This window comes from Podarcis cretensis, assembly GCF_951804945.1.
Source record: "Podarcis cretensis genome assembly, chromosome: 3".
NCBI lineage: Eukaryota > Metazoa > Chordata > Lepidosauria > Squamata > Lacertidae > Podarcis > Podarcis cretensis.
This window is the reverse complement of record NC_137172.1, coordinates 39,781,987-39,800,589: the sequence shown is the minus strand read 5'-3', so window position 1 is coordinate 39,800,589 and position 18,603 is coordinate 39,781,987. Positions and strand designations below refer to the sequence as shown.

At 47.3% G+C, this 18,603-nt stretch overlaps 1 protein-coding gene and 1 long non-coding RNA gene across 4 annotated transcripts in view; one reads left to right on the top strand and one right to left on the bottom strand.

Annotated features, from left to right (window-relative positions):
- Positions 1-12,633, top strand: part of SLC29A1 (solute carrier family 29 member 1 (Augustine blood group)) — an 83,990-nt gene extending 71,357 nt beyond the window's left edge. For all 3 annotated transcript variants that reach the window (XM_079969303.1, XM_079969302.1, XM_079969304.1), the window contains exons 9-13: positions 857-948; positions 1,091-1,199; positions 2,359-2,444; positions 8,395-8,594; positions 11,122-12,633. In XM_079969303.1, the coding sequence (XP_079825429.1) occupies positions 857-948; positions 1,091-1,199; positions 2,359-2,444; positions 8,395-8,594; positions 11,122-11,233 (599 nt within the window). In that variant the 3' untranslated portion in view covers positions 11,234-12,633. The remainder of the gene's footprint in view (positions 1-856; positions 949-1,090; positions 1,200-2,358; positions 2,445-8,394; positions 8,595-11,121) is intronic.
- Positions 12,516-16,533, bottom strand: LOC307212287. The gene is made up of 2 exons (XR_013836941.1): positions 13,978-16,533; positions 12,516-13,604 (listed from the first exon to the last, which is right to left on the bottom strand). It is a non-coding gene; the product is annotated as an uncharacterized lncRNA (long non-coding RNA).
- Positions 16,534-18,603: the final 2,070 nt, after the last annotated feature.

The following is an 18,603-nucleotide window of genomic DNA, read 5'->3' as shown; positions in this document are numbered from 1 at the left end:
AGCTCCAGGATATCATAAGGGGCCATCTGATCTCTTATATCCTGGCTCAAACACTGAAATCTTGAGCCCCTGTTGGTGGTTCCCCACAGCTCAAATGCACCCCTCGTAATTATTAGGACCCACAACACTGGATGCATAGCTTCTATCTATGGAACTCCACACACATACACAGAGAGATTGAGAGAGAGAGATTAGACTCCTTGCTGAACTTCACACACATGGCAAAGACTTTCTTACTACAGAGGGAATTGTAGGGGAGTATTTTGGATTTATGACACATTTTTACTTTTTTATTCTCTGCATGGTTATTCTCCGTATGATTTATCTGTATAAATAAATAAATTACATAAGCCATGAAACCCTTATGCTCAACTTGTATCCTATTCCCTGTTTTGGAACGATGGTCTTCATTGATGTGCACTGTTATAATATCCCCCTTTCTACCAACCAACCCAGCGTTTCTCGCTTGAACATTGGCCGATAATGTAAACATTTGAATATCCCTAGCATGGGGGGTGGGGATTTCTGGCCCTCCAGATGTTGCTGGACTCCAGCTCCCGTGATTCCTGGGAAGCATGGTCAATGGTTGGGATGATGAGAGTTTTAGTGCAATGTCGTCTAGAGAGCCACAGGGTCCCTACCCCAGATCTGTTAGTGCTCTGTTAGGATTTTCTTTATTATTGTTTTTACTTTTGTGGGCCAGTTATTAACAACCTCCTATGAAAACTCATAATAAAAACAAGTTAAAGGAGGTTTGCAGGTGCATCCAGCAAATACTCAGGCATAGTGTACTCTATCAGAAATTTTAATTTTAAAAAGCATGAGAAATCATTCTAAACATTGTCTTTTTCTGCAGATGACCTCAATGGTGTGGAACCCCCACATGCTGCAAATGGGGCCTCCCGTGCACCAGACCACAACCCTTCAGTACTGAGCATTTTCAAAAAGGTATTGGAACTTAGAATGGGCCTTGGAATAGTTGGCTATTCCGAAGTTGAGCCTTGGAATGGGCCTGTCCCACACCCAAGTTTCTGGGCTTTTCTTGCCCTGAATTTGTCTTTATGTGTACCTATTCCATTTTCTTCACCAGATCTGGGTCATGGCCGCTTGTGTCTGCTTTGTCTTTACTGTCACTATTGGGGTCTTCCCAGCTGTCACTGCTGATGTAAAACCAACCATTGCAGGAAAGACACTTTGGGGTAAGTGAAAATGCACTCCATTGTAAGTGGCTGGGGTCAGAACTATTGATGGCCAAACCCTGGGAGATGTGGGCAGACTAATGCATAAATAAATACATGAATAGCCCACCCCATAAAGCAGCCTTCCCCAACCTTGTTCTCTCCAGATGTTTTGGACTACAACTCCCATCATACCCATCCAGCATGGCTAGGGCTGATGGAAGTTGTAGTCCAAAACTTATGAAGTGCATTAAGTTTGAGAAGGCCACCATCAACTGTGGGTAAGAGCAGGAGGGCATTAAGTGTGGACTGGGCAGGTTTAGCCTGGAGAGCTGGAAGACTTTGAAGGGAGGATTATCTGTTGGAAAAAGAATATTTGATGGCCAACAATGGCTAGGGTGGAAATGGGTCTGAAAATTAAATGCATCCTTCCTGGTCTAAGTTTCTACATCCTGCTTGGACAAAACATGCACGTTTTCTTATTTCTTCTTACCATACCTCTCTGCATTTACACCATGCATTCATGCTACAACAGACCCTGTACAATTATCGGCGACATTATTTGTTGGGAAAGGAATAGCAGAGGGCTGTGACAATCCATGCGTATTATATAGATAAGTTCTCATGAGCAGTGTTAATGAAAAGTATGCTAAAGAAGGGAGTATGATTTCACAGTGGAGAACAGAGAAGATTTCAGAGGGTGTCTTATCGGGGTAGGAGGAAGCTATGCCCACTTCCTCGGCTGCCTGAATTCAACTCTCTTCGAAGATGGAGCAAACCTTTTGCTGCTTTGATAAGACAGAACAGTATCAAAAGGGAAAGAATGAAGGAAATTTCTACAACCACCAAGTCCTGGATGCGGGATGCTCTCCCCCCAGTCCTTAACCTACTATTTTGGGAGGGGTTGTGGGGTTTTTTGCATGTATCTCAAAGGGCTGAGTTTTCTTCACCACTCACTAGTGCTCCCATAGTGACTGGGTACAGGAACAGACTGACCCATGGCTGCAGGGCTCCTTTCATCAGCAGCATGTTCCATGTTCAAAGAAGGCGGAAGTGTGTGGCTTACATGCACCTCAAGCATTCTGTACCATTTGCCTGGGCCTAGCCCTGGGGCTTGCTGTCGCTCTGTTTGACTATAGCAGGGGACTGATTCCTCCTCTCCACTTCTTTCTCTCCCCAGCTGATTACTTTATTGCAGTCTGTTGTTTCCTGACGTTTAATGTCTTCGACTGGGCAGGTCGGAGCCTTACAGCTGTCTGCATGTGGGTGAGTATCCACTAGAAAGGCCATTGGTATTGGCTTAACCAGACAGAGCCTACCCTTCCTAAAGCTCATTAAACAAGTTAGCACAACAGCCAGTAATGTTTCTGAATGCCAGTTGCTAGAAACCACAGGAGGGAAGGGAGCTCTTGTGCTTGAATCCTGCTTCCGGGTTTCCCATAGGGATCTGTTGGCCACTGAGAGAACAGAATGCTGGCCTGATCCAACTGGCTCTTCTGTTTTTATCAAGAAAAGGCATATTCATGTGAAGTCGAACTGGGATGGATAGAAAGTCGATTGGGATCTATACTTGTTGATTTTGGGGGAGATTGGATGGGCAAAGATTTCTGGCTTGCAATTGTTGAACAATGGCAAACAACAACCCTACCTTTTGCAAGTATATTTAAGCCGCCGAAATGAGCGAACCCGAACCAGGAATGGGCTTTTAGGTGAAAGGACTGTGTGCTCAGTTCCAGTACTGAAAAACTAAATTCCTAAAGTGTGTTCTCTAATTTTAACTGCGTCTTTTGCACTTGGCTCTTGAGTCTGTGGGGTTCTAGTGAAAACGCAAATTAGATCTGAAAGGGCCTGAATTCTACAGACCCCTGAAGCAGGGGGCTGGAAAAGGATGCCCATATACTGGACCCAAGTTGGATACAGAGACTCAAAAACAGCCATTTCCCCCCTACCTTTATATTTCATTTTTTGGGTCAGGCTCCGTTGGCTTTTTAGAAACTTCCTGTCTTTCCATCTGAGATATGTGGGTATTATTTCTTCCAGGTTTTTTTGCCTTTGAATGAGGGCAGATGGATTCACAGTTTTGTATAGAGTAGTAGAGAATAGTTAGAGCTGAAAATAAGTATCTGTAGAGAGAATGTGCCACAAATGGAGTTGAAGGAATAGCCCTCACAGCACACTTTCTCTTGCTTCTTGAAGTTGTGGTTCATATTAAGATGCCCCTCTGACTGGATTGAGCATAGTCAGTTTCACCTCATGGTCCTCTGTGGAACATGCAACATATTGGCCTGGCATTAAGGGTTGACATGGGTTGGGCATCTGCCAGGGGGTCACTGCCCACAGTCTCACTGGATCCTCTGCCGCTCTCCATCATTACAACCAGCTTTATTGTTCAGCTATGTCTTGCTCTGGCCCTGTAGTTCTTATGTTTTAAGGTTAAGGAGAGGCAAGTTGAGCTGAGCTGCCTGACTGTCGTAGAGCAGGAGATGCCAGGCAGTGACAGAGGGGTGAGTCAGTGTGTCTTGTGTAATCTTTAAGGTACCACAGAAGGCCACAGTCGCTGGAGAGGAATAAAGTGTCTGGGAATAGTGAAGGAAGGGGAAAGGGGTGTAAAGGAGGAGACTTCGAAAACAGGAGGGAAAGTGGGAGGCAAAGTTGATGCTTGGCTAACCAGAGACGTGAGTAACCGTGGAAAGAATAAGAAATGCAGAGGTGGGGAGGGAAGAGTCAAAGACAGCTCATGGTTTTGCTTGGCACATGAAAGAGGCACACCTCTGTGTCCCCCGCCCCCATGTATGCGGCTTGGAGAAAAACACCTCACCAATTGCAGACTCTAGTAAACAAGCCCACGCTTGCAGTCTCTCAATGAGCAGGCTGTCTGGTACAGCACAGAGGCGGCGTGCTGGGGGCCAGTCAACAGAGAAAGGGCTCTGGCAGCCCAGCCCAAGATCGGTGGATGGAGGCCTTCTTCTTCTCGAGGGTTGTGAGAAACAGGTTTCCTCTTGGGCCCCTCTGCAAGATGAGCACCTGCACTACAACTCACCACTTTGGCCTAGGCCCCTGCAGTTCGGATAAATATATTGGTGCACACCAGTAAGAGACCCCACCCTGGTCTGAGTCAATAGACCTCTGTGGGAAGTCCGAGCCCAACTTCACCTTTTGCTTCTCTCTGTCTGTTGGCTGCTCTCCCGTTTGCCAGGTCTCTGAACAGTAGCCCATGCAAAGAGATGGATGTACAAATAATGCTTGCAAAACAGCAGTGTGGGAAGTCTGATGCCACAGACTGCCTCTTTGTATGTGGTTTGAGCCTCATGATCCATCCAGGCCCCTCATTTCCTCTGGCAGATCCATTTTCCTGCTGCCTCCTCTTTTGGCAGAAATAATAGTTGTGTTCGTTCGCCACAGCATGGTCAACACCGAGGTAGGTGGAGGGCTGCTTGCCCCACTGTTATTGAAGTGCCTGGATATAGGCCCACCCAGCTTCTCATGTTTTGATAAGGGACCAGTGCTAATTTGGCAAACCAGGACTAGTTAAACCCCCAGGAAGTCTAATTCTGGTCTTTATAATGTCATGACCCATTTGGTGGAAAGTTCTCCAGTAAACCAGGACTAAGAATTTGACCTCTGCTAAGGTATATAATTCTGCCTTTGTGGGTGATTCCCCCCCCCCCCATTTTTGGAAAAGCTGGGACATTCTGTTGAGGTCATAAGGAAAGCTGTACTGAATCAAGCCGCTATGGTAAACCCTACAGATGGGGACAGCATATACCAAAAGATCCCTTAGCAGTTGTGCACGCTAAGCCGTTTTGTCAACATGGGCAGTATTTTCTGGCTCTTATTAGTATTGTACATGGAAAAATAATGGAAATAGTTCATAAGAACTTTGTCTCTCTCTTTCTCTCTCTCTCTCTCTCTCTATATATATAGCAATGTGTGTAACAGTTCGACAACATTTTGGGTGACTGCCAGTAGCTCTCTGTGTGTGAAGCTTTCTTGAGGATTATGCAGTCTTACAGCTAGCTGTATCCATTTAATGTGGGGATTATGCAGGGGAAGGGAGAGAGAAATGATGGCAAAAGAAGGCAATTTGAAGGTCCTCTAGCAGTCCTGAGCTATGGAGAACCCAGTTTAAAGTACTGTCCTGAACTCTTTATCTGTATAACAAGAAGAAGGGAATTAAAGGATCACCTGACCTGTTTCAATCAGGAGTCATGCTTATAGCTATGAGGCAAATTACAGGCCTCATGTTGTCATTGGAAGCTGCCTTATATGGAATCAGACCATCTAGCTCAGTGTGGCCTACTCTGACAGGCTTTGGGTAGGGGTTTTACACAGCTCTGGTGCTAGGATTTTAAGCACACAGTTTTCCTATTTTGCAGCTGAGCTATCTCCTTTCCCCAAAGGCTCAGTCAAGAGAGCTAGGCTGCAAAACATCGCAAGTTTAGATTGTGGATATGCTGTTGTCAGCCAACACTAAGGACATTCTCTTGGGAGGCTTTTGAACTAGCTGACCTTTGTGCATGGTTTAAGGATCTAGAAAGTCTTTTGGAGACTAATGTGAGCATTGCAACACGCAGGCACTTATCGAGGTTTTGCCAGGTCCCCTTGCCAAAGCTGAGGGAAGGGTGAGCTGTTCCATAGTGCGTTAATGTTTGTGTGAGTGGCTTTTCCAGCTGCTTTCTTTGCCACGTATTGCATCTGTGGAATTATTGTGCAGTGCTTTGCCATTGCCAGCAAACCAAGCAATCCAGGGCAGAAGCACCCAGCAGCTCTTTCGATCATTTTCCTTTGCTCTCCCTTTGCTTGGGCACAGAGGAGTGTGTCTGTGGAGCTCTGCACAGTTCTCCCACTTTGGTGGAAGGAAGTGCCCAGTGAGAGGGGAAAGTGGGAAAACCCTCAACTTCCAGATGTCCTTTGTGACCTCTGTGGAGACGCTTCTCCCCGTGATTTGGCCGACAGACTGCGACTACACAGCCTAAGGATGCATGCGAGGAACAGACTGTTCTCTCTGGTGTGTAATTTTAGTGGGAAGATAACAGCAGTTCACGAAACAGAACCCTCAAGGGTATGTTGGTAGACTAGATTGAACATACATGAGATTTGCTGAGCACATCTGTACCCTCATGGAAACAAATAGACCGAAGGCTCCATGGGGCAGGGATTCAATTTATATGTATGGGTTGTTGTTTTCCTGATGGTTGCTTTTGGCTCAGGCATGACTTTGTTCTCTTTTCCCTTAGGATCTTATTGTTTTTCTTAACTCCATTTATTATATTCATTTCCCACAAAATAGCTCCTTATTGATGTTTGCAATAAAAACAATTGCGCAATTTCATATTGTCAGGGGTTCAGGAGCAGAGGCACAGGGAAGAGAGGAGATGGAGAGCGAAGGGGAAGAATCCGAGGGGAGTGTAGGAGAAGAGGACAGTGGACCGAGGGATTCCATGAGCCTCTCCAGCGAATCGGAAGATTCACAGAAGGGGGCGCCAGTGGCCAGGGGTAGGGGGTTCCCAAGGGGAACGCCCCAGGAGCAAGGGGGCAGCAGGGACTCCCAGAGCAGTAGTTGGAAATCAGGACTAGCTTCCCCACCAGAGCAGAGTGGGGGGGAAGAGTCCCAAGGATCGGGGCCAGTGCATTCCCCACCAGGGAGAGAAGATAAGGCAGGGCTGACCACACCTCCATCGGAGAGTCAGACAACGGAGGGGAGGTCAGATCCGGCCAGTATCCCGGAAGAGGGAAGCAGTGACAGAAGTAGTGTAACGGTCAGGAGGAAGGTCACTGGGTTGGCGCGAGAGGCAAGTTCAAATGTACAGGAGCGCGGGACAGCAGAGAATGAGGATTGGGAACCGGGTCCTAAAGCCCGCCGGAGGGAGGGGGAGGAGCTAAGCGACTCAGCGTCGGAAGAGTCCAGAAAGGGCAATGCCCCAGCGGGCAGGAGGACCCAGAGGAGGAGAGAGCAGCGTAAAAGGTGGAGCAGGGCTAGGATCTTAAACTGGTGTCATAGGGGAGGAGACTCAGACGGTACTTCGCCGGTCTAGGGTTTAAGACGTAGAGCTGCGCGCTGCGGCTTTGAAATGGAAACTGAACCTCAATAAAGACTTTTGTACATAACGACAGCCTCGCGTTGGTCCTCTGTGAGCTGGGACCTAGGGGCAGCTCTGACACACACACACCTATATATATATATATAAAGATTGTAACAAGAGCACTTTTATATGTAAAAACAGTTTCAGATCTAGTACAGGTACAAACTAGGATAAAGATGTTCAAAATAAGAAATAGTTTTGTCAGTTGCTTTGGTCAACTAAATCACGACTAAACAAGTGCTGTTTTAAATACAGAATAATATTGGGAGCCCACCTCCCCATTTAACAATCGCAGAATTAAGAGCACAGAGCTGCAGTTTGTACTGTTGTATATTCTCAGTCCACCCAGAGAACAATAAGTCTTCCAGTGAGCAGGGAGAATGAGCAGGGAGATTCTATAGCATGGAGCCAAAGGAGAAGTGACATAAAATGTGTTTGATGTTAAATGTAACATGCATACTCTGAAATATACCTATCTATCTGCTGATGCATCTGATAAATACCAGGATTTCAATAGAAAGGGGAGTTTAGCCCTTACAACCCAGTTGCAAAACTGACCAAAATTGCTCCTCTGAAGCTACTTGCATTGGGAGGAAATACCAGCAGCTTACTGCTGTCAGGGACTGGACTGAAGGGGATGAGCTTGATGAGGAATGGTGGAGATCTCCCCCCTCCCCCCCAAAAAAAAGCTTCCATAGAAGAGGAAGGCAGTATTGAAATACAGCAGTGGTTTGAGGAAGGTCACAGCTCAGAGACAGGTGAACAGAAGAGTTGGGAGAAGAGAAGGAGGAGACACAGAGAGAGCAGCCAGGTGACACGTTATCACTGGAGAGTATTTCTGACCCTGCTTCTCCCAGAATTTGGCATTCATTGAGAGTGCAAGAGCAATTAGCCCCTGGTGGCCACCATAAGGGGAAGTGCTGTTGCTAGGAAGGGGGAGGGGAGGAGATCAGTTGGAGCAACGCCATTAACAGGATACAGACTGCATTCCTTTGTCTCTCGCCGTGATGATTGAATAAACTCATTAGTAAGAACTCTTCCTTGTTTTCTCTGCTTCTTGCTGCCACCAGGGGAGGGATAGAATTCCCCGAAGCCTGACAACTATTAATTTTCTTCTCCCCCATTTCCTACAGCCTGGGAAGGACAGCCGCCTGCTGCCCATCATGGTGGTTGCCCGTGTGGTCTTCATCCCCCTCTTCATGCTGTGTAATGTGGGCCCACGCAGACACCTGCCTGTCCTCTTTGCCCATGATGCCTGGTACATCGTCTTCATGTTCTTCTTCTCCATCTCCAATGGCTACCTGGCCAGTCTCTGCATGTGCTTTGGACCCAAGTGAGTAATCACCTGAGAGGAAGGCAGGCCTGAGCAAAAAGGCCAAACTTGAACTCTTGCCAGACTCTGCTTCTTCTGCTCTATGGGAACTGGCATGGAGCTTGCCTGAGGGGCTATCACTGCAGCCCAAATTGCACTTGATGACTAGTAGTCGTCTACCACAGAGGTTTTCAACCTTTTCAAGTCCACAGCTCCCTTGACCAGCTACATTCTTTCTGTGGCACCCCTGTGGGGCTCAGGAGCCCAGTTGTGTCACCCCTTGCCTGCAGAGCTGGCAACCCCTCACCCCTTTTCGAACACCCTCCCTTGTGGAGTGTTCCCTCAGCCTTTTCTCCTCTCTCCTTGGGAGTCCTCTGGTCTCTGAGCTGCACCCCCTGCCCCAAAGAGAGGTGCCTCCTTGCCCCACCCCTCAAGGGCCTGGGAAGAGGATGCCCCCAGCCTTAGCAACCTGACAAAGACTGGCCAGAGGTGAATGTGAGGCCAGCACCTTACTCACCTTGGTAGCCAGCAGCGGGCACTGCATGGCAGAAAGGCTCCTGCCTTCAGCATCAGGCACTCAGCTCCCAAGCAGGTCTTGCACACAGCAAGCCCAAGAAAGGCCAGCACACCGCCTGCTTGGCCTCCTACCAGTCTGTCCATTCCCAACAGCAAGGGCTGGTGGACTGGCTGGCTGGGCTTCCTCACCTGCTTGCTTGCTTGCTTCCTCCTTCCGCCTCTTGAGCTTGTAGCTGCTGCAACAAACAGCTGTGCAAGCCTTTGGGAGGCAGAGATGCGAGAGGAAAAGAGGGACAGAGGCCTGTGTTGCCATCATTCAAGGCACCGCAGGGGGCCACGGCACACTGGTTGAAAACCACTGGTCTACCACATTGGTCCCCAGCAATTTCCTTGGGTTCAGGGAATTTTTCACAGCAGGAGACTGCCTCCAAACACGTGGCAAAGCACAGCATTGCCTCCATCTGAAACCACTTCAAAATCTAGGGCATTGTAGATAGACAAGGATTCTATTTGTATCTGCCTCACGTTGCTTCATGTTTCCGTCAACCTGTGTGCATCCCAGTTTTCCACACTCTGCAAAACACTAGATCAGTGGTGGGGAGTTTCTGTCGTGCGGGGCTAATTAGGTTTTCCATGCCTTCTCATTTGGTCTGTGAGGCCATTGCAGCCAAGCCACACCCACCCACCCACCCACCCTACTGAGCTGAAGGGGGGAGCGGTTGTAGGCACTGAAGAGCCCTGTGCAAAGTGCTGCTCCACCCACCTGTCAGACACCTGATGACCTGTATTTTTGCCTGCCCTTGAAATCAAAATGTGCAGGTAAAGGCACAGCTTGCAAAGCACCATCAGCTGATTATTGGGCCGTGTGAGGCATTGTTTGGGTGTTTCAATGATAGCCTACATAATAATAATAATAATAATAATAATAATAATAATAATAATTATTATTAATAATAACAACAATAATAGTATGATATTTTATTATGATGTAATGATCTCAATAATAGCCAAAATATGTACAAAATGCTTTGTTTTTGTTTTGGGCAACCCTAAAATAAGCACACCCTGAAATAAGCTTTCAGCTTCCACCAAAAATGATGAATATCAATACCTCCCGACTTCCACTAGATGGTGCTGTTTTATGCATGGCACCGCCATGTCATTAATAGTCAAAATATGTACAGTAGCCAGTCAAACACAACCCCATCCAGGCAAGCAAGAGGCTTTATCAGAGTTCAAGGACACATTACAGTCATGCAAACAAACAAGTTGATGAGGGTGTGGGAGAGGAACAGTGATGTGGCACGGCTGGGGATGGGTGTGGCCTGGTGAGAGGCCCTAGGGCCAGATAGAGAGGACTGAACATTCTTCACTCCTGAGGTAGTGGTGCAGCAATAAAACTGCTAGCACATTTGCAAAGCTAAGCAGGGTCCGGTCTGGTCTAAAATTGGATGGGGCACCCTGTGTTGAGATTCCTGCATTGTAGGGGGTTGGACTAGATGGCCCTCGGGGTCCCTTCCAACTCTACAGTTCTATGATTCTAGTCAATCTCAACCATCTTGCCAGCTCCTTTCTAGTGCTTGAGGCCCCAGCTTCAGTCTATCAACCAGATATGCCAAGGTGGGAGCTGCAGGCAGGGGTTGTGCTTCCCTTGAGCTCCCTTAGCAGCATAATGTTGGGCCACCTCTGCATTTCTGGTTTGGGATTAGCAAGCTATTGCCTGGGTTTTCTGCACAGCGCTGCCCATGCACTCGGCACACTGGTGCCTACAGAGTGACGGAAACAAACGAAACCTTAAAGGCAGGCCTCTGCCCCAAGGTGCTTACACTCTTAAATGGGAGAGGCGAAGGGAAGAATATAAGCAAGCCCAGCTACATGCCCCTGGCATCTCCGGGCAGAGCTGGCATGTCTGCTGTCTGAAACCCTTTGTTGGGCTGACTCACTGAAAGGACTGTGTGCAAGCAGTTGGTGGCTTGGGTAACAGGGTGCCGGCCCTGAACTGACTAGGTTTTCTCCTTCCTTCCCCCACTAGGAAAGTGCTGTCCCACGAAGCAGAGACGGCTGGGACCATCATGGCATTCTTCCTCTCGTTGGGCCTGGCCTTGGGGGCTGTCCTTTCCTTCCCAATCCGACTAGCCATCTAACAGACACACTCTGAGTGCTTTGCGGGCAGAGGATCAGCTCAGAGAGGCCACAGCGCCAGGGAAGATGTTTTGCCTGCTGCCCGGGAATTCACTGCCTTAGCTGACTCAAGCACTTCTTGGCCTGCAGTGGGGCTGCGCTAGCGGCCTGGCTCCTCTTCTGTGCAATACGCCCAGCCTTCCCATCTTTTCTACTGCCAGCTGTGAATGACCTCCACTTCCAAGGATTGTGCCAACCCGCCGTGCTCCCGTTGACATCGGGATGTTTGTCTGTCCTGCCTCCCAAACCCAGGACCATTTACTGTGTTTCCTTATGGGGGACTGGCTTAAGAATGTCTGCCCTGCTTCTATTTTTTTGAACACCATTGCAGTCTCCGCTGCTCCGTTAAAGGGATTCTTCCCCTGCACCTCACTGCCACTTCAGTCTCCCACCCCTGCTTTGGTTGGAAGGACTTGCTCCTAAGTGTCCAAGCTTATCTGGCATCTGCTATCTGATGGGGGAAATCCCAATGTTTTGGCAATAATTAGAGGTTATACCCAGAGTTCTGTCCTGTCCTGCCTCTGGAAGGCAACCCTTCTCTTGAGGTGGACTTCTGGCACTCCCAAGCCACATTTCCCCAAGGCATAGCTGGTTTCTGTCTATGAAAAGAGCATGGTAAGAGTGCCAAGTCCGAGGAGGAGGACCTTGGCTACTCCTGACCCATAACTGGCGGAAGTGTGTATGTGTGAATATATATATATATATATATATATATATATATATATATATATATATATGTATATATATATATATGTGTGTATATATATATATATATATATATATATATATATATATATATATATATAATATGACTGAGCAAGTCAATGATGGAGAGCATTGCTTTCGACAGCCATAGTCCTGGAGTCTCGAATTACTCCCTATTACTTTGCCTTTGTAAATATGTGTGTGCATTTGCCATTTTGTATACAAACAGAACATGCCCCAGTTTTAAAACTGCCTCCGTGTCTTTGACAACTTTCTACTCACATGGTCACCAGGTGGCAGCACCGAAGGAGTGCATTTTATTGCATGGAATTCAGGAAATGCTATAGTGGATGGCAGACCTCATCCCATACCCTCCCCTGCCCTGGTTGTTTTAGAGCAAAGGCCCAAGGCACTTGCAATCCATTCTCAGCTTGTCTCCTGCCCTCCTTGGATTTATAAAGCTCAGGATTGTAGTTGTTTTGTTTGTACTCTGTTTAAAAAAAGGCAATGCTTGTGATATATATTTTTTATTATTTTTGGGGGGCGGGGAGAAGCTCGTAGTCCTCTAGTGTGTGGAAGAGATTTGTATTATTAAATTAGGAGATGGGTTAAAAATAGGACTGCTTTTTTATAATTAAAAAACATGCCTGGAACCTTATTTTGTGAAAGGTGTGGAGTAAAGTGTACGGGAGATAAAGGTTCGCAATGAACAGCACATTCCATATATGCCTGCAGAGAAGTTCTGTTGTAAGTGTGTATAAAGTAAAGGTAAAGGGACCCCTGACCATTAGGTCCAGTTGTGGCCGACTCTGGGGTTGCGGTGCTCATCTCGCTTTATTGGCTGAGGGAGCCGGCATACAGCTTCTGGGTCATGTGGCCAGCATGACTAAGCCGCTTCTGGCGAACCAGAGCAGCGCACGGAAACGCCGTTTACCTTCCCGCCAGAGCGGTGCCTATTTATCTACTTGCACTTTGATGTGCTTCCGAACTGCTAGGTTGGCAGGAGCAGGGACCAAGCAACGGGAGCTCACCCTGTCACGGGGATTCGAACCGCCGGCCTTCTGATCGGCAAGCCTTAGGCTCTGTGGTTTAACCCACAACGTGTGTATAGGACTGCAGAATTGTTAATTATTAGAATGGTTAAATATGAAGAGGGAAATTAGGGGAAGAGCACTTGGATGAGATTGCATCCAGCACTTGGGTGAGAGCACAGCCAAACACTACTAGAAGAAATGACCAGACCTGTTAAAAGGTTGATGGCGTGTTAGCACCGAACAAACTACAAGGACTGAGTTATGTTAAATGCTCTGCAGGCAGTTTGCATTTTGAAACTCCCTCCACCCATTTCCCACCACAAAGAACAATGGGTGGAGAGAAGTTCAAGGCAGAATGTCTTGCCTGCTCAGCTCCACTCCATAAAATAATACTTTCACATTTTTTCCACTAGTTACTGCAATTTTGTATCTGGAAACTTCAGCTGGTGGGCGGGGGGGGGGCTGAAGGTGGTACAACATTCAAGGGGAGAGGGGGAGAAGTGTTAAGTATAAGTAGACAAATGTCAACTACAAGAGGTAAAGCTTTCCAAACATTGCTTGTTATTGGCTTTGGCTTCTGAAGGCAATAGCAGAACTAGAACACCACATGTTGGCCATATTTCTATAAAGGTAAAGGTAAAGGTACCCCTGCCCGTATGGGCCAGTCATGTCCGACTCTAGGGTTGTGCGCCGATCTCACTTAAGAGGCCGGGGGCCAGCGCTGTCCACAGACACTTCCGGGTCACGTGGCCAGCGTGACAAGCTGCATCTGGCGAGCCAGCGCAGCACACAGAAACACCGTTTACCTTCCCGCTAGTAAGCGGTCCCTATTTATCTACTTGCACCTGGGGGTGCTTTCGAACTGCTAGATTGGCAGGCGCTGGGACCGAACGACGGGAGCGCACCCCGCCGTGGGGATTCGAACCGCCGACCTGACGATCAGCAAGTCCTAGGCGCTGAGGTTTTACCCACAGCGCCACCCGCGTCCCATATTTCTATACTGCAAGGCAAAAGTTGGTTTTTTAAAAAAACTCATTCTCAAAATATATTTCCCTGAAATTTTATATCTGAGCAAACATTTGAGTCCCATTTTAAGACAGCTCTACGATACCCTTGTTGAAATGTAGTGACCAAAACTGTACACAGTATTCAAAGTTTGACTGAACTATAGATGTTTGTATATTGGCATTATGATATGGACAGTTTTTTTGTTGTTCCCTTTCTTAGAGATCCTAGCCATAACTGTCAACTTTCAGATTTGAAAATAAGGGATCAGCAGCCTTGAAAATAAGGAGTCAGCAGCCTCACCTGTCCCGGAGACAGTCTACTGGATATCTAACAATCCGGAATAGCAGCGGAGCAGGAAACGGCGCTGGAATAAGGGAATTTCCCGCAAAAAAAAATGGAAGGTTGACAGCTATGGTCTTAGCATGAGATTCACCAGTTCAACATTTTCATGGAGCATCTACTATGCATCTTTTTCCTGGACAGTTACTGTCTGTTCCAATCCCATAATAAGCATCTAGGTAAAGTTAGGATTTTTTGCCCCAACTTTACTTTCTTACACAGAACTGCATTTTTCACATTAATAGCGATTCACTCAGATTGAAGAGATCCTTTTGGAGCAGAGCAGTTTATCATTCAATCTCTCTTCCCAGGGAACTCTGGGAGTTGTAGCTTTCTGATGGGACTAGGCGCCTCCTAAGAACTCTCAGCATCCTTAACGTGCTACATTTCCCAGGATTCTTTGGGGGGAAGCCATGAATTTAAAGTGGTATGATGCTACTTTAAATGTAAAGTGCAGATGGGGCCATTGTTAGTGGGCAGGAGATGCCGGTTCAAATTCCTACTAAGATATATAAAGCTTAGGGGGCGGCAGCAGAGTGACAGTTTCCCCTTGTATCTACCGTATTTTGTCTCTCACATTTATATCCCCCGCCTCTTCCTCCAGGGATTCCAGAGTGGTGGGCACATGATAGCACAAGGATGAAGTTACCCCATTTTATCATCCTCACAAACAGGCCTGTGAAGCAGGCTAGGCTGAGAGGTCACCCACAGTGAACTTTGGGGCCACTTTTGAACCCTCTCATGGCTTGCTGGGCACCTGGCCAAGGCAGCCCCTCTTGCTTTTGCAGCACCAGTTACACCAGGGTTGTCAACCTGGTCCCTACCGCCCACTAGTAGGCGTTTCAGGATTCTAGGTGGGCGGTAGGGGGTTCTACGGCACTTGCTGAATTCTCCTTCCATCAAGCGCTGGTGGGCGGTAAGGAAATTTTACTATCAAGAAAGATGCATTAGTGGGCAGTAGGTATAAAAAGGTTGACTACCCCTGAGTTACACAAACAAAAATAAATACAATTACAGTGGTACCTCGGGTTACGTATGCTTCAGGTTACAGACTCCGCTAACCCAGAAATATTACCTCGGGTTAAGAACTTTGCTTCAGCATGAGAATAGAAATCGTGCTCCGGTGGCACCAGGAGGCCCCATTAGCCAAAGTGGTGCTTCAGGTTAAGAACAGTTTCAGGTTAAGAATGGACCTCCGGAACGAATTAAGTTCTTAACCCGAGGTACCACTGTCCTATCTGGCCTATACAGAGGTAGGCCAGGCAGAAAGCAGATCAGGATTTACTGGTAATATTCTAGATGATTTTTAGTAGATGGCCAAAATGTGTCCCTCCCCCACACCAAACGGCACTGTTGAAATCAAGAAAAATTATGGTGGTGGGGGGGAGAATGCTAGCTGGGTTCAATTCTGGTCCTCACACACACAAAAAATCCTAGATTTCAGAACTATTTGACATTTGCATGGCGCTCTGGTTGCTGGATCTTATGGGTGAGCACGACGCATTTAAAGCACACCACAACCAAAAAAGAATCCCGGGAAATGTAGTCTAAGGGTGCTGGGAATTGTAGTTCTGTGTAGAGCTAAGCTACAGTTCCCAGCATTCTTGGGGGTCTGGGTGGTTTAAATGCACGGCTTGTGCGGCAGAGGCCTGAGTTAAGGCTCCCCCTGGTGGCCACGCAATGAGCCCGCCGCTGCGTCAGAAGCATTCCCGCAAGGCGGGAAAGCGGGCGCGAGGTAAAAGAAAGCCACAAGCCGAACAGGGAGGGAGGGAGCGAGGAGCCTCGCGAAGAAACTACTGGAAGGAGGTCGCAGCACAGCCAACCGTCTCCCTACGCCACCCATGCAGAGTACCTCAAGAAAAATAGTCCCCGCACAGCCTCGCCGTCGCACGCCAATCAAAGCCGGCGGCCGCGGCTCCGCCTCGCACCTCGAGGGAGCGCGACTGCGCATGCGTACACCGGGAGGGTTCTCGCAAAGCAAATCTGCGTCTGAGAGCCGTGATTCCTTTCGGGAGCAGCGATTGTCTGTAGTGCCCATTTGGTCTTTGCTCTCCGCGGGCGTTTATAAGCAAACTAGCCCATAGGAAGCATTCAGGTGCCTGAGTTGAGAACGGGAACGCACACAGCAATAGACGAGAGCGCCTCTGGGCATGTACAGAGTGCTTTGTCCACAGACACAAGGCGGGGGGGCGGGGCGGGAAGCGGAGTCAGGGCTTTGAACGAAAAGCGTGTAGGGCCCCATTGCCCTGCCTTGGGCTTTCGAACGCAAGGGCTCTCCTTCGATTACAGGAAATGTGTAGTGATCTGGCTATTAAAAGATCTGGGGGAGGCGGGAGAACTGAATCGGCTCCAGAGCCCCTGCGTTTCCTCCCACAGCTTTCTCTTTTTAAGAGGGAAAGATCTTGTGGGTCCCACAATGTCAGCTCCAGCCTGAGAGACGAAGCTGTAGCAGGGCAAGGACGTTCCTTCTCCAGTGTGCGAGGAGAGGAGCGCAACTCACAATCGAGCACATATCTCTGTTTTCATTCGTGCATTCCAATTCTTTATTAGCTGCTTTTCAGGGCCAAGGCCCCACAAAGCAACATGCGGAGAGAAATTGTAGACACATGGATAGTTATAGGCGCCATTGAGGCTCCCAGCCTTTGTATGTCTGGATGCAATTGTGCACCCCGGGTGTGCCAAATTAGGTCTTTAACCGGGTGAAATAAAGCCTAGTTTCGGCCCTGTTTCTACACTTGATGCTTAAATTGGGTTTGGGCATTTTTCGTGTTTGTAAAAGTAACATATTTACATGCCCCTGATTTTGAACTGGCTCTCTTTAGCTCTTTGTCCTAGTTTAACAGCATTCCTTTCCGCAAATATACATTATTATTATTAGTATTAGTGAGAGAATCTCTTCTACAGGAGTCTGAGCACTGAAATTAAAGCTCTTCTGCAACTCTCTGAAAGTAGGGTCTTTTATCCTGAAACCTGTTGGTCACAACATGCTGGAAAGCCAATACCAATTTAATAAAATACCAATTTTGTGTTGTTTACCCTGCCTTTGGGGCAGGTTACAATAAAGTAAATACTGTTTCTAAAAACCTGTGCATTCTGGAGGGGACTCAAAACCACAAGGCCCGCCAGACTCTTGTGGGACCTTAAAACAACAAAGATTTCATAGACTGAATGAAATTCACTTTGTCACATTGCCCAACTGAAACCCATTTTCCAGGGATGTGGAACCAGATGTTATTGAACTACAACTCCCATCACTCCTGGCCATTAGTCATGGTGACTGGTGGTACTGCGAATTGGAGTCCAACAACAGTTTGAAAGGCTACACATTCTCCACCTGTTTGGTAGTCTGTGGAAGCTGATCCCACAATAAATGGTCCCAGAGCAACAACTGTTTGTGCTACAACAGAGTTATCTTTTTGAATTAGGGTTAACAAGGTTATAAATCTGGCAAAACTGCAACACTTTCAATGGATCAATCTGTTAGATTAACCAGTTACACACATTACCTTTTATTTTAGCCAAAAAGCCAAGATGGAATCATTTAAAAGCTTTTGAGGCAATAAAATTGCTGGGTATACAGTATTTGGCCTAGAGAAGAGATTAATGGGAGGAATAATAGCAGTCCTCCAATATCTAAGGAGTTGTCACAGAAGGCAGGAGTAGGATCGATGGTCGGGAATTGCAGGGAAGCAATTTCCAGTTAAATATTGGGGTGAGAGCTATGTGACCTGCAAAAAGACTGCCTTGAGAGGCATTGGGCTCTCCTTTGCTGGAGACTGGGCTGCCATTTTTTAAGGCATCCTGTATTTGCATCCAGAATTGAAGATCCTGCATAGAGATCTACCTGCATAGATCTACCTCCAAGGTAACTTCCACCTCTAATATTCCAGGATTCCAATGAAAATAAAAGTATGTATGTATGTATGTATGTATTTATTTATTTAAAAACCTGTAACTGGACTATCTTAAAAGAAGCGTTCTTCTTCCTCACATAAGGAATTCCTCTTCTGAAAATGTTGACTGAGGGTACACGCATCCCTCATCACAAAACAAAATATCTGTTTACAGTACTTGATTCTGAACTCTACACTTCCCATACAAATTAATGCACATTTGAAGGGTTAACCGGCGAGCGTTCACGCAGCTAATCGACGTCTTTAACAGACAGCACTTATCTTCTGCACGTCGCTCGTTATTCCTAGCCATTCCTTTCGAAACGGCACAGGTAGAAGAAGCGGGACCCGAGA